General features: G+C 37.8%; 2 protein-coding genes across 10 annotated transcripts in view; both read right to left on the bottom strand.

Moving 5' to 3' along the window:
* Window positions 1-669: 669 nt before the first annotated feature.
* LOC103988639 (uncharacterized) overlaps window positions 670-16,123 on the bottom strand; it is a 31,227-nt gene continuing 15,773 nt past the window's right edge. For all 9 annotated transcript variants that reach the window (XM_009407227.3, XM_009407229.3, XM_009407230.3 and 6 more), the window contains one exon: window positions 670-997. In XM_009407227.3, coding sequence (XP_009405502.2) covers window positions 905-997 — 93 coding nt within the window. In that variant the 3' untranslated portion in view covers window positions 670-904. The remainder of the gene's footprint in view (window positions 998-16,123) is intronic.
* Window positions 4,166-5,716, bottom strand: LOC135641559 (uncharacterized). The gene is made up of 3 exons (XM_065156998.1): window positions 5,074-5,716; window positions 4,877-4,995; window positions 4,166-4,789 (listed from the first exon to the last, which is right to left on the bottom strand). The coding sequence occupies exons 1-3, from the start codon at window positions 5,714-5,716 to the stop codon at window positions 4,373-4,375; spliced, it is 1,179 nt and encodes a 392-aa protein (XP_065013070.1). The 3' UTR covers window positions 4,166-4,372.

Raw genomic sequence — 16,123 nt, 5'->3', positions numbered from 1 at the left:
CAAGTAAAAAGGTTTTAGATTTTGGATACCATAGTCCTAGATTATGAGTTCATAAGTTCCTTTTAGATATCTAAAAATCCTTTTAACAGCTTTTAGGTGAGATTGCTTAGGATTAGATTGAAATCTAACGCATAGTCCAACACTAAATATGATATCGGGTCTAGTTGTTGTGAGGTATAATAAACTACCTATCATACCCCAGGTCTTTTGATCAAAACATTCTTGCCCATATCTAATTTTGTAGAAGTGCTCATGTATTAATAGTAACACTATTCATATTAAATTATTTTAATAAATTTAAAGCATACTTAGTTTGATCAATAAAAATTTTATCACTTAGTTGTTTAATTTACAAACCTAAGAAAAAAATTAATTCGCCTAGAAGCTAGCTTATTCCTCCTGTGCATGGGTATCATACAAACACAAGTTACTAATTGATGTAAGGGTCATTTTACTGCCAAAGCACTTGTGGTACTACTTGTTTTTCAGACAAGAAGATCAAAGGCCTTTGAATGTGACATTAAGGGGCTTTCAAGTAGGGGATCTCAGAATGCGGGGTCCGATGAAGGTTAACGAAGCTTACACGGACATTAGGTTGTCCCCACTTTCCAGCCCTCCTGAACACCGGAAACAACCCCAAAACATGCCCAAGAAACCAGAGGGAGCAGATTCGGTAAAACCAGTCTATCATAGGCATAACGTTGACTGTCACCACTGTTAAATAAATTTGGGATTCTCAGTACGATAGTATCAACAATATAGAAACATAAAATTTTCATTGCAGGTGCAGACTTGAAGGTCGGGACAACTCATCGGAAGCATCAACCTATGGCACGCATTCTGGCAAGTCACGAGTAAAATGGTGGGGAATGAGAGTGAGAAAACAGAAGTTGCACTCCAGGGTCTACCCTCTCGTGGTTCCATCGATGTGTGCTCTGTCAGCTTGTGCAAGGCGAGCTTGAAACTGCGACCACTCGAGCATGCACCTCTCTCTTACCTGCTTACACAAAGAGGTATCAACTTTCTGATGTTATAAACAATTCATCACCGACGGAGAAGTGAGTACAAAATGATATCATGTGGATTAAAACAAAAACGAAATTGTTCCAGTGACTCTGATGCTACAGTATCATCCCTGCATTGTGTCTCATTTGCCATTTATACTAACTCGTGTCAAATGTTTCTGCACTAAGACAGGCTATGCGTCATCATGGATTGATTCGATTGCTCATACTTGTATATGAGCAATCTTGATTGCTTGCTGAGATAAAATTCATAATTACCCATTTGAGATCTAAAAGCCAGAAACTTAAGCTCTTATTGTTAAAAATGCACATGACGAAAGATGACGAATGTGATAGAAGCATACAGAATAATATACTTATTTAAATGAGTCAAAGGCAGCCAACAGTGATGGTGTATCTGGCAATGTGAATAGCTTGTGATGGCCCTGAAGCTTACGATATGAACTCTTGTCAAAGATCATATGTTGCTTTTGTCGAAAAATCACAAGTGAGGAGAACAAAATAAGATGGTTTCGATAAAAACAGTGCTTTGGGTAGAATAAAATTAGCATTGATATTCACTAACATTAAATTCACATGCTAGGTCAGAGTTAAAGAATAAAGAATGATGTGTAGTTATAAGCACAGCAACAAGCTCTCAATGTGAATCCTAGGATGAACCACTTGGTAAAGAACTAACAATAGAAGAGATTCCATGCTGCTGTTGAAAAATTGTAAATGACAAAATGAGAAACGGTTTTGTGCGAGCAAATTTGCTGCTGTTATTTCACCAAACATGGTTGACTAAATGGGGTTAATATAAGGTACAACTTCAACACTCCATGGAAGACTGACTGAAATTCTAATTCCCTTTGTATCGAGAGCCTTCTTTCTGCATTTGGAGAAAGCCAGAGAGAAAAGAGAGAAACAGAGAGTTCAGAGTGAAGAGATAGGAACTACAGAGAGATTTAACATCGATAAATTTATTTCTTTGATGCCTTAGCTTGCAAAACCTTTATATATTTTGTTTCCCTTCACTCTGCTGTTTCTCAATGACATGAGATTTAACAAGACCATATAACTCTCCAAATATGATTCTAAATTATAAAACAAATATAACCTAATGCATGAATTATATTCTCAATCTGGTACCAACACCAGTCAGCGATGGACCAGTATAGGCTGGTTTATCAACAATCGCTATGGGTCGATATCGAATTGATACCCCTGAACTAGGGAGAAACAACGAAAGAGGGAAGAGGCACATGAGGCGAAGTGTACCAGAGGAGAAGGTGAAGACAACCTGAGGCAAGATAGCGGCACACCAAAAGAGGAGGTTGTGGTTGTGGGAACATCGGAGGAGAAGAGAAACAATGGATGACGGGCAGTTCCGTGATGTTGAGTGTTAATAACTACTGTTAACAGTGTTGCTAGCTGTCAATATCTGTTGGCAGAAGAGGAGACCCCATGTTTAATGAAATTAAAAAGGTATAAAAAAGACTTGTTACTAGTACCAAGTAGTAGGATTACCACCCAATACAACTCCACACGTGATATGCTTGGTATTTAATCAAACGACACAAAATTGCCTGGACCAATAAATACCAGTTGGTACCAATCCATGCGAAATACATTTTAGCCCATGACCTAATCTATACCAGTGTTTCAAATACCGATCAAACTGGCATGTACCAAATGGTATTTGCCAGTCTGACCAGTATTCGACATGCGAACTAGCCCTTATTGGCAGATCCGATTTAGATCAAGCTTTATCACCCAGTTTTTGAGTTTGTTATCTTGCAAAACACCACTGCTAGAACCTCTCTTCTTGTTTGAGGAAAGACTAGTAACACATGCAGCCTTTTCAGTTAGCCACTCCATCTCCTGGTACAAAACAACAATATTAAATGATGAACTTTCTTTTGTAAGTTCTATGATGTAAGTTGCTTTCCATTAATCCTCTACTTGGTGGCTGGTTCCGAATGGTTTGCCTCAGGATATTATGATTGCTAAATACTTTTAGCTTGTTTCAACTACATTCGTGGTAGATCGAAGTGTTCTCTCTCTAAGTTTCTAGATTAAGAAGCTCTGGCAACTGTTCCCTCATGCAACCCTTTCTTGGAAGCACCGCTTCTTACTCCGACTGAATCACTTGATCCCCCGCCTCCCCCTCCCTATTCTGAACAGGGTCATGCACAAAAGAGCATCTCCCTCCCTCCAAGGGGAGGGCAAGGATTCACAATACAACAAAATGCTCAAGCCGTGCTGACCTCCTGGGCAAGTCTCTTCAAAAAAGCCATTGGAGTAGGAGAGTGGTAGCTAAACCTGAACATGGAGGATAAGCTTCACTAAATCCAGAGAAGAATGGGTCTCAAGGTTGAGCTAGACTCGAAGGGCGTCGCCTTTGCTTATAAAGATTAACAAACGAGCCTCTATGACAAGTTTCTTGGTAAGATCCAACCTCTGGAGTTCCTAAAGACCTTTCTCCCTAAACTTTAGGGCCTACCGATGGGTTGCCAAGTGGTGGACCTTGCCAAAGGTTTATTTTGTTTTCGGTTCCACTCAGTAGAGGAGACGTCTCGTGTCCTAGTAGGTGGCCCATAGTTTGTTAAGGGACAACCACTAACATTGATTCCTTGGAGGCCAAATTTCCAACCTCTCGTGAAGAGGATTGATACGATCCCTACCTGGTTGTAGTTATCGGGCCTTCCCCTAGAGCTAATGTGCCCTAATTTCCCACCCGGATAGCATTCTAGATAGGAAAATGCCTAAAAATTAATCAAGTTATCCTCTCTAGATCAACGGGCAAGCTTGCCCGGATATGTGTCTTGGATTTAACCCTACCAGTCCCCCAAGGGATCTGGATACAAGTGGGGAACACTTAGTTTTTTCAGTCAATAACATTTGAGAAACTCCCTATGGTTTGTTTCAAATGTGACAAAGTAGACCACCGAACATCTTCTTGTGAGAACACTCCCCAATCTTCTACCCAACAAGAGTCCCAAGAAACATCTAAGGTTTGCCCTTAACCTTCGAAGGCAGACGATGACCTCTTATATGGCTCGTGGATTCGGGTCCAATCAGTGATTTAAAAAGCGCTAGGCGCCAAGGTCCAAAAACGCCCGAGGCGCTAGGCGCTCGCCCAGGCGCTCGCCCGAGCGAAGCGAGGCGCAAAAATATAAAAATATATAATATAATTAATAAATATAATTATTTAAAATTTTAAATAAAAATATGCTATTAAATTAAGAAAATCTAAGATACAAAATCACAATGTCACATTAACAAAAAGTTTCAAAATTCAAAACATTAACATTTTACATCAAAGTCATTCATCATAATCAATATTATCGTCATTTTCACACAAATCATCTTTCATTGAATTCGTCTTCTTCCTCTTGTTCTTCGATTCCTTCCTCTTCATCAAGATATGTTTCATTCTCTATGTCTTCAACAATAGCAGGAGCCGAGCTTGATGCTTTTGCACTCATTTTTCTCTTTGACATCTGTCTTGTATATGTTTGTAATTCTCCAGCACCTGAAGCTCTTGCCACATCTCCCCACGTCAATCTATCATCTTCAAATACAAGCTCGTCTTCAGCATCTTGCAAGTTAGCACCAATTTCTCCTACTAACCACTCATTTGAATCATCAATATCTTGCAATGAGATTGAATCAAATCTATTTTTCAAATCATGACGAGTCTTCAAAGCTTGATTATACTTTATGTAAACAAGATCGTGCAATCGTTGATGTTCTAACCGATTTCTTCTCTTCGAGTGAATCTGTCATGTCATATAATTTAAAAATATATTAATACATATATCTAAATAAATAAATTAATTAAAATAAAAATATTTAGTAATACTTACATGCTCAAAGACACTCCAGTTTCGCTCACAACCCGAAGCACTACATGTCAAACTAAGTACTTTGACAGCAAATTTCTGTAAGTTCGGGGTGGAATTTCCAAATAGACTCCACCATTCAGCTGCAAAATTTATGTTATTATTAGCAATAACATAGTAACATAATATATATGAAATTAATTATATCAAATTATTAATACCTGGAGAGGTAGTTGTCCTGGATCGAACGGCAATTGGAATTCCAAAAAGACCTTCAGCATTTTTATATAAAGATAATTCATGAATAATCTTATCTTGAACCTCAATGCTGGGAACTAATCTTGCAACACACTGATATAACCCACCCAAAACTTCTGCATCAAATCCAACAGATTTAATCTTATAAAAGAATTCAGGGTTCAAATAATATCCTGCTGCATGTAAGGGACGATGAAGTTGACAATTCCATCTTTCGTCAATGATTGTAAAAATTTTCTCATATTTTTCTTCATTTTCATTAAAAGATCTTTTAATCGTCTCCTTTGCTCTATCCATAGCCTCATAAATATATCCCATTGCAGGCTTATTTTCATTATCCACCAATCGAAGGACTCGAACAAGAGGGCCCATTACCTTTAATATATAAACTACATGATTCCAAAAGGATGGCATTAAGATGATATCAGCAGCCCTCTTGCCTTTTGCTTCTTTTGCCCATTTACTTGTCACCCATTTCTCAGAGGTAAACATATTTCTCAGAGTATGTTTTTGACGATGCACGCTCTGTAATGTCAAGAATGAAGTAGCAAATCGGGTAACACCATGTCTCACTAATTCTTTATTCCCTGTAAATTCTCCCATCATATTCAAAGCCCCAATGTGATTATAAAGAAATCCAACAACAAAAATTGCCCTTTCTAAGGTTTTCTTGATTTCTAAGATCTTTCCAATATCTTCCAACATTAAATCAATACAATGTGCTGCACATGGAGACCAATACAAGTGTTGTCTTTTTTATTCAAGCAATTTACCTAAGACAAAGGATAACAAAAATGATAAGACATAAGAGTTTAACACACTTAATTGAAGATAAAATAATTAACAAAATCAAAAGATGAATATTACCAGCTAAAACATAGTTGCTTCCATTGTCGGTTATGATTTGAACGATATTTTGTTCTCCAATTTCTTCCACGAAGTTGTCAAGTAAATCATATATCTTGTCTCCAGATTTTACAAAAGATGAAGCATCTATTGACTTCACAAACATAGTCCCTAAAGAACAATTAACCATAAAATTAATTATACTCCTGCGCCTCCTGTCAGTCCAAATATCTGACATAATAGAGCAACCATGTGTTGCCCATGATTCTTTATGACATTTTAGTAAGTCATTTGTATAATTCAACTCTTTTTGCAGCAATGGAACTCGCATCTCATAATAACTTGGAGGTTTTAATCCTGCACCATATTTTCCAATAGCTTCAATCATATCCTTAAAACTGTCTAAACGAGTTGTACTAAGGGGAAGACCAGCCTGATAGAAGAAGCGAGCAATGTGCTGAATTGTTCTTCCTCTTATTTCTTTATCACAAGCATCACTTATATTTGTTTGTCTCAATTTTGAACCTCCTGCTTGCCCTTGTTGTTTCTGGGATCCTTGAAGCATATATAGATCCATCGGTCATTTTCTACCTTTTTTAGTACTCATAACTTCTTTTCCCTTTTTGTCGTATACTCTTTTTTCACTTGGGTTAATACTCGTAGAATAATCTTCTTCTTCATCTCTGATATGTTCAACATTGTCTTCTGGTAAATTCCCATAAGATTCATTCTTTTGTGTCTTCTTTTCATTCATATAATTCAGCAACTCTTCTTTTACCTCAGGTGGACATTTTTTGCAAGCTGCTGCATTCTTGAAATTTCCTACTAGATGTTGTTTTGCACGAAAAATACCACCTCTGGTAGTCTTATCGCAGAATATACAAGTCACTGCATTAGGATCTTTCGGATCCTTCAAATAATTATACTTCCACGCAGGATCTTTTTTTGATACCATTGGAGACTCTATTGAGTTGCTTTCTGCACTTGCCATTTATGTTGAAACCTAACAATAATTTCAAATAAATAAAAATTAATAACATTAAAATCAAAATAATATATTATTAATCTATTAACAGAAAATTAATCATTTTAAAATTCAAATAAACTTAATATTAAGAGTATACTGAGCCTGATGAAGAAAGGAGGAAGCAGCGGCGAGCGGCAGCAGCGGCGAGCGGCGGCAGCAGCGGCGGCAACAGCAGCGGCGAGCGGCGGCAGCGGCAGCAGCAACAGCAGCGGCGAGCGGCGGCAACAGCAGCGGCGAGCGACAGCAGCAGCAGCAGCGGCGAGCGGCGGCAGCGGCAGCGGGAAAGGGAAAGGGAGAGGAAGGCGTGAGCAGCGGGAGGCCTCGAGGGAGGCGCGAGCAGCGGGAAGGCTCGCGGGAGGGCTCACAGGAGGCGAGAGGGCTCGCGGGAGGCGCGAGCAGCGGAAGGGCTCGTAGGAGGCGTGAGCAGCGAGAGGGCTCGCGGGAGGCGCGAGCAGCGGGAAGGCTCGCGGGAGGCGCGAGCAGCGACACCGGCGAGCAGCGGCAGCGGGAGCAGCGGCAGCGAGCGACGAGATCGCGATCGGGATCGGGATCGGGATCGAGAGCGGCAGCGGTAGCAGGTTAGTGTTGGGTTAGGGTTAGGGTTAGGGTTGGGGTTATATCGGTTTAGTTGGTTCGATTGAACCAACTAATAACCGAACCAGGACCGAACCAGACCTAAAATTCTGGTTCGGTCGCCTTGGTTTACACAGGCGCTCGCCCGAAGCGCCCAGCGCCTGGGCTCGGGCGAGCGCCCAGGCGGCGCCTGTTTGAAGCGCGCCGCCTGGGACATTAGCGAGGCGCTCGGGCCTCGCCTCGCCTCGCCCGAGCGCCTAGGCGAGCGCCCGAGCGCCTTTTGCAATCACTGGGTCCAATGGCACTCGAAGGTGAAATCAATCAGGTCAGGTTAGGTTGCCCATAATGAGAAAATGGGGTCGATTTCTGGTGTGGGTCATGTCGAGTCTGGAGTGAACACCAAGCTTTTGGTGGAGGTTTAACTGGGCACTAGTTGCCCTGGGAAGGTTCCACCCCGAACCTAGGAAATGAGCCTAACTCAGGCACCCACTAGAAATGAGGTCTCTGACCTAAAACAAGGGCCAAAAAGTCATACTCTTGCTCAAGGATTGAAATATCATACCGTATCGGAGTTTCGACAATCATTCGATACGATACGGTACTGTATACCGAGCGGTATACCATTTGATATATATATATATATATATATATATATATATATATATATATATATATATTCGACGATGTCGCTCCTCTCTCTTCTCCCTAGGCGAGGCGACGTCGCCTATATATATATAAAAGTAAAAAAAAAACCTTATATATATATATATATATATATTTATTTATATATGAATATTTATCTATAAATATATATTTATATATAAAAGATTTTTATATATATAATATATTTTTATAAAAGGCGACGTTGCGTCGCCTTAGCGACATCCCCCGCGTGAGAGAAGAGAAATGCAACTTCGCCTTTCATTATATATATATATATATATATATATATATATATACACTGCCCGGTAACGGGAGGTCCATGTACCGGTCTGCTGATGGACCGGTACATACCGCCTGTACCAAGCGATATTATTCGAAATTGAAGACCTTACTCTTGTTGCATCCTTGGATCATACGCTTGTGGTCTCTGTTGTTACATCAGTTATGTCGATAGTCCCTAGGCAAGTCAAATGGCAGGGATCCATTGATATTGATTGACAGGTCGCTCTGCCCAAAGGAGTGCAGGCCTTGGAGGCAAAATGCAATAGAGGACAACAAGGAGGCTTGGTGGGTTCCAAGACAAGGGTCACTTTTCCCGAGGAAGGGGACCATGTGGCCCCTCAGCAGGATCCTTACATGTGCCAAAGGTGCTTTCCCTTTCTCTAGGGTAAGGGGCAGAGATAGAGATGACAATGGATACGGGGATGTCCTCTGAAAGGATCGAGGGGCTTGAGGAAGATGATGGCGAGAGTACCCCTCGACCTTTCATCTTTGAGACTGCCAAGCAAATGGAGTTCGAAGATGAAGCAGCAAAACAACCAGAGAAAGAGAAACCACTGTCTTATGATGGGCTAGTTGAGATAGCAGCAAAGGCCTTCTAGGATGTGGCAGCGATGGAAAACCCAGATCAAGAATGTTTCCTTGTTGAAAAAGCAGAGACAGAGTGGTCCAGAAGTCCAGAACCAATGGCTTAAAGCATTCTAAAACCAGGAGAACAACACAACAGGGAAGTCTCCAATAATTCTTGAACAATCTCCGGCATATAAATAAAAAGAAAAGATGTGATAAGAGAGTCAGGTCGATTGAGGCCTCGGGAGAGGGGAGAATGGCTAACTGATTACATTCTCGATAATGAATTATATCTCATGGAATTGTAGGGCCTAAGGAAAAGGAGCAGCAGAGAACATCTATTCTCTCTGCTTAGGAAATTAAAGCCTTATATTTTGATGCTGCTAGAGACCCATCTTCAGGGGGCCGGATGCAAGAGGCTGAAAAGGAAGCTCGGTAGAAGCTAGGAGGGTGATTATTGCGAGGCTAAAGATCGGTCAGGTGGAATATTTATGGTTTGGTATACCCTGGTTCATCACACTATGGTAATATGTGGAACCCCTCAATTAATCACTTTTGTTGTTAAAGGTAAAGGAATGCCCCACTGGATCCTCTCTTCTATTTATGCAAGCAATTTTCGGGTATTCATAATGAATTATGGTCTAAACTTTCAACAATCATTTTACATGGTATTCCCTCTATGGTTTGTGGGGATTTTAACATCATTAGTGACCCTGAAGACAAAATTGGTGGTTGGTCTTTTGTGTTGAATAAATTTGTGGTGGTTTTTCGTGATATCATTTCCAAATCAGAATTGTTGGATCTCGGTTATAAGGGTCCCCGTTTCACTTGGAGTAACAATCAAAAGGAGGGGGTGAATCTTGACCCTTTAAGGTTAGTGGCAACCTTAATAGGGTGGGGCTTGCATTGAATAGATGGAATCGCATTAGGGGGTAGCCTGAACAAAGCCTTAGAGGAAACCAATGAAACCATTTTCTATCTAGAGCTCAAAGAGAGTGATGGACTCCTCTCGGAGGATGAGGCAATCACCCTGCAGCGTAGCTACAACAAGTTGGAAGCCTTGAACAGACAAAACCATCTTTACTAGTGGAACAAGGCCAAGACTACTTGGATTACAAGGGGGGGATAAAAACACTAGCTTCTTTCATAGGATTGTGAATAACAGAAAACGGAAAAACCAATATACACTCTATTACAGATACTGAGGGCCAACATATTACAAACCAAAAAGACATAGTTGAATGCTTTGTCCGATGATATAATAACTTGTGGAATGGGATTAAGAATAGGAGAGAGGAGGACTAGATCCTTTTCCCCCAGCCTAGTAAGCTTACCCTTCAGGAAGGGAATTGTCTGACTACCTTGAAAGAAATTTACACTGCCATTCAGCAAATGGGAAAAGGTAAAAGCCCTAGACCCGATGGGTTTAGTGTTGAGTTCTTTTTAGCCTTTTGGGATAAAATCAAACACTCTATCCTTGGGCTTTCTTGAACTTTCAAGAGAAGGGTGAAATCCCTACTACTTGAGACAGAACTCATTTGATTTTTATCCTCAAAAAAGTTAATAGTGACAGTTGAGTATAGACCCATAACTTTGTGTAATGTGATATACAAGATTCTTTTGAAAATTTTGGCCAATAGGATCAAACCCCTTCTTGATACACTGGTTGACTAGACTCAATCGACTTTTATTCTGGGAAGGAACATACATGATAATATTCTTATCACTAATGAACTAGCCCACAGCTTCTCGAGGTCCCACAGTCATGTTCCCCGTGCCCTTCTCAAGCTTGATATTTCCAAAGCATATGATAGGGTCAACTGGAATGCTATTTCTATGAGCATGCAATTCCCTAGTGCCTTTGTGAAGTAGGTGATGGCTTGTGTTTGCTCCCTAGTCTTTTTTTGCCTGATCAATGGTGTCGAATCTAGATGGTTTCAGTGTAGTCAAAAGCATTAGGCACCACAGTCCCAGACTGCCCAAGAAGCTAGGCACTCACTCGAGCGAAACGAGACACTCACAAATATTATAATTTAAAAATTATATATCATGATTAATAAAAATAAACTAAAACAAAAATAACACGTCAAACTTTTATTCATTTAAAATACCAAACTACATTGTCTATATTCAATAACAAAATGAGAAAATAAAACAAAATTAATATCAAAGAGCATTAAAATCCAATTCATCATCTAAAGCTGCAACAACAATCCAAAACACCAAAAAGTAGCACTAATAACTCGAGCAATAGCATTTATAATTGACATTTTACTAATGATTCACTACAACAAGCAGCAGCTGCTGTTCACTACAGCAGGCATCTACTATACTCATAAACATAAACAAACAACAAAGACTAACAGCAAAGCAAGCAGCTATTTTAAGTTTAAATTGACAAACAACAATGTGTTAGAATATGTGGTCCTATTTAATTAAGTAAGAATATTATAGATCTGATTGGATTCTGATTATAATTATTAGCCAATAGAAAGAAAACTCACTTATGGTAAGATTCCTTTAGAGATGACCTTGATGGAAGGGACTTACCTAATTACTTATCCTAAATCCTCTACTATCGCTTATAAATAGACAGGACCTCCTAGAGACTACATACGATACGAGATCTATTCTCAATCTCCCTTAATTTTTATTTCATCACTTATAGTGGTCCTATGAAAGATAGGAAGAAACGAGGAGAGTCTAGCTCATCCTACAGATCTATATTGTTGTTTCCTGTTGATTGGATTACAAAGCATGTTCTCGAATCAGATAAAGTTTTTCTGAATGGCATCAAAAGGCATGCAATCCTCATCTTGATCTGTTGTTATTTGATTTAAATTCTTTACATCAAAATTTTTCACATAGTAGTAGCATGATTACAATTGTTATGCTTATAATTGGTATTAGAGCCTACTGTTTTGAAATCAAATACCTTAGATCTTTAAAGTATATCAGATATGTTTTGTATTTAGGTCTGTTTATTAGCATCATTCGCTTACAAAAAGGCGTTATTCGATTTTAGTTGTACGATGCTTGAACGATTCGTCTACATTATCGATATACTTTTTTTTCGTTTGTCTTGTCGCCTATTTACGGGTGATAAAAGGTTCCTTGCCTTACGTAGGTAGAGCCGGGGATGGCAAGCTACTCATGTTTGATTGACGGGTTGCCATCAATAGCTTGTTGTCGATGATAGCACTACTGAGCGCGGCGGCCCTCTATTGGTCACCGACCATAGACTGAATGGGTGGTTACTACAGTCAGCGATTGTTGTGTGTAGCAACCCCGACAACGGAAGTGCTGCGACGGTGCCGCTACGTGTGGCAATTGCCACCATGGGCAACAATTACTTTGGGTAGCATCATTGCTGCACAGCAAATGCACCGCAGGGAAAGGCAAAAGCTAGGACGACATTTGTTGGCCACGACCAGCATCGACAACAAAGCTAGAGGCCGTGATTTGCAGCGGCTATGCAACAGCCATAGGGGTCACTGGTCAGGTGCGAACACCGATGCTACTGATGTAGGTTATCCAACACCTGTGTAGCAGTCGAATGCTACACGACAACGGTGGACAATAGTCTTGCGAAGAGATGTCGCTATAAGGAAGTGCGACCAATAAGGACTCACGTGACGGTGATAGTTGCATGCATGGGGATGGAATGCGGAGAGGGATCGGTTATGAACAGCGGTTGGTGAGCGACGACTATGTTGCGTCGTCGAATAACGTTGGTCATCGGTAAAGAGCGATTGATCGCAGTAGGTGTCCAGGCCAATGGCATGTAGGTGGAGGCAGGATTTTTCACCTATTAAAATACTATTTTTCCCTTCTAAAAATAATTTATTCTAATTGGTATCCCCTTTGACAGTTCTACCCTTCAAAAATGAGATATTTTTAATATATGCCCTAACAGAATTATAGTTTTGCCCTTCGAAAGTCAAATATTTTTTACTTATGTTCTCAATTATGAAATTGACCAATTTAACCTATTTTAATCAAATTTTGATTGAAACCCAATTTTTTATCAATATGTTTCTAAATTGAATTTTTGACTATACACAATTTTGGCATGTTTAATTGGGTTGGTTATTAGGCCTAATCTAGGCAACCCAATTTTTGGCTCAATTTGAGGATGCCCAATTAAATAAGATTGATTGGCCCATTTATATCATTTATAATATATATATATATATATAATAGATTTCTTTTATATTTTTCTCATATAACACATTTGTAAAATTTTGCTTCTGATAATTAAATTTTAATTATTGTTCTTAGATATTTATATAATTATTCGCATACATATGTTTAAAATTATAAAATAATATTTATTTTTCACATAAAGGCATGATTTATAATTGTAATCATCATATGAGTTTTTCTTTATATTGATTAATGTTGAATAATTATTATAATTATTATAATATTATTTATGAATTATTTCTGCATAAATTGGATTAAAAAATATTTGATGAATATTATTTGTAATTTATATCCTTAAATTTTATCTAACTAATACTTGTCAAAGCGACCTAGGATGGTAAACTTAAGGGATATAAATTATAATAAATATTTGGTTATTTATAAGATATTTTAAATTATATTTTATATTATTGTATTAGTCTTGTAACCGTTAAAGTGGCCTAGACCAATAACTTATAAAATTACATTAAAGAATTAATCCTAAATAAAGAAAATAATATTTATAATAATACACATAATTAGGAGGTTTAGATAATCTCAAAGGAGAAATTACTTCGAATAATTATGTGATGGGGTAGGATAATATTATTTTAGATATCCTTGTAGTTTAGGATTATATACCCAAAGGTAACAACACTATTCGATAAAGATGGTTTTAGTCCTCCATCAATAATTTTGATAAAATACTAGATATGTCAATATTTCACCCAAAGATGAAATATAAATGATATTAACAGTTCATCATATTTTAAAAACTCAAAGCATTAATATTAATTTATATATTACAGTGGTACTTTCTTCTATACATTTTCATGCTTCTAGTATTCTTGTACTCTTTGGTTCAAATTATTCATAATGGTTAAAGCATGTGCAGTCAGTGATTTAAAAAGCGCTAAGCGCCAAGGTCCAAAAACGCCCGAGGCGCTAGGCGCTCGCCCGAGCGAAGCGAGGCGCTAAAATATAAAAATATATAATATAATTAATAAATATAATTATTTAAAATTTTAAATAAAATATATGCTATTAAATTAAGAAAATCTAAGATACAAAATCACAACGTCACATTAACAAAAAGTTTCAAAATTCAAAACAATAAAATTTTACATCAAAGTCATTCATCATAATCAATATTATCGTCATTTTCACACAAATCATTTTCATTGAATTCGTCTTCTTCTTCTTGTCCTTCGATTCCTTCCTCTTTATCAAGATATGTTTCATTCTCTATGTCTTCAATAATAGCAGGAGCCGAGCTTGATGCTTTTGCACTCATTTTTCTCTTTGACATCTGTCTTGTATATGTTTGTAATTCTCCAGCACCTGAAGCTCTTGCCACATCTCCCCATGTCAATCTATCATCTTCAAATACAAGCTCGTCTTCAGCATTTTACAAGTTAGCACCCATTTCTCCTACTAACCACTCATTTGAATCATTAATATCTTGCAATGAGATTGAATCAAATCTATTTTTCAAATCATGACGAGTCTTCAAAGCTTGATTATACTTTATGTAAATAAGATCGTGCAATCGTTGATGTTCTAACCGATTTCTTCTCTTCGAGTGAATCTGTCATATCATATGATTTAAAAATATATTAATACATATATCTAAATAAATAAATTAATTAAAACAAAAATATTTAGTAATACTTACATGCTCAAAGACACTCCAGTTTTGCTCACAACCCGAAGCACTACATGTCAAACTAAGTACTTTGATAGCAAATTTCTGTAAGTTCGAGGTGGAATTTCCAAATAGACTCCACCATTCAGCTGCAAAATTTATGTTATTATTAGCAATAACATAGTAACATAATATATATAAAATTAATTATATCAAATTATTAATACTTGGAGAGGTAGTTGTCCTGGATCGAACGGCAATTGGAATTCCAAAAAGATCTTCAGCATTTTTATATAAAGATAATTCATGAATAATCTTATCTTGAACCTCAAGGCTGGGAACTAATCTTGCAACGCACTGATATAACCCACCCAAAACTTCTGCATCAAATCCAACAGATTTAATCTTATAAAAGAATTCAGGGTTCAAATAATATCCTGCTACATGTAAGGGACGATGAAGTTGACAATTCCATCTTTCGTCAATGATTGTAAAAATTTTCTCATATTTTTCTTCATTTTCATTAAAAGATCTTTTAATCGTCTCCTTTGCTCTATCCATAGCCTCATAAATATATCCCATTGCAGGCTTATTTTCATTATCCACCAACCGAAGGACTCGAACAAGAGGGCCCATTACCTTTAATATATAAACTACATGATTCCAAAAGGATGGCATTAAGATGATATCAGCAGCCCTCTTGCCTTTTACTTCTTTTGCCCATTTGCTTGTCACCCATTTCTCAGAAGTAAACATATTTCTCAGAGTATGTTTTTGACGATGCACGCTCTGTAATGTCAAGAATGAAGTAGCAAATCGGGTAACACCGTGTCTCACTAATTCTTTATTCCCTGTAAATTCTCTTATCATATTCAAAGCCCCAATGTGATTATAAAGAAATCCAACAACAAAAATTGCCCTTTCTAAGGTTTTCTTGATTTCTAAGATCTTTCCAATATCCTCCAACATTAAATCAATACAATGTGCTGCACATGGAGTTCAATACAAGTGTTGTCTTTTTTATTCAAGCAATTTACCTGAGACAAAGGATAACAAAAATGATAAGACTTAAGATTTTAACACACTTAATTGAAGATAAAATAATTAACAAAATCAAAAGATGAATATTACCAGCTAAAACATAGTTGCTTCCATTGTCGGTTATGATTTGAATGATATTTTGTTCTCCAATTTCTTCCAAGAAGTTGTCAAGTAAATCATATAT

This window comes from Musa acuminata, chromosome BXJ3-6 (assembly GCF_036884655.1).
Source record: "Musa acuminata AAA Group cultivar baxijiao chromosome BXJ3-6, Cavendish_Baxijiao_AAA, whole genome shotgun sequence".
Lineage (NCBI taxonomy): Eukaryota > Viridiplantae > Streptophyta > Magnoliopsida > Zingiberales > Musaceae > Musa > Musa acuminata.
This window is presented reverse-complemented; position numbering and strand designations above follow the sequence as displayed.

Excerpts from the sequence above, each read along its gene's own strand:
- LOC135641559 (XM_065156998.1), bottom strand. The coding sequence starts at position 5,716 with ATGATGGGAGAATTTACAGGGAATAAAGAATTAGTGAGACATGGTGTT. Across the intron at positions 4,996-5,073 it reads CAGGACAACTACCTCTCCAG|CTGAATGGTGGAGTCTATTT; the intron begins GTATTAATAATT and ends TAAATTTTGCAG. Across the intron at positions 4,790-4,876 it reads ACTGGAGTGTCTTTGAGCAT|ATTCACTCGAAGAGAAGAAA; the intron begins GTAAGTATTACT and ends ATGACATGACAG.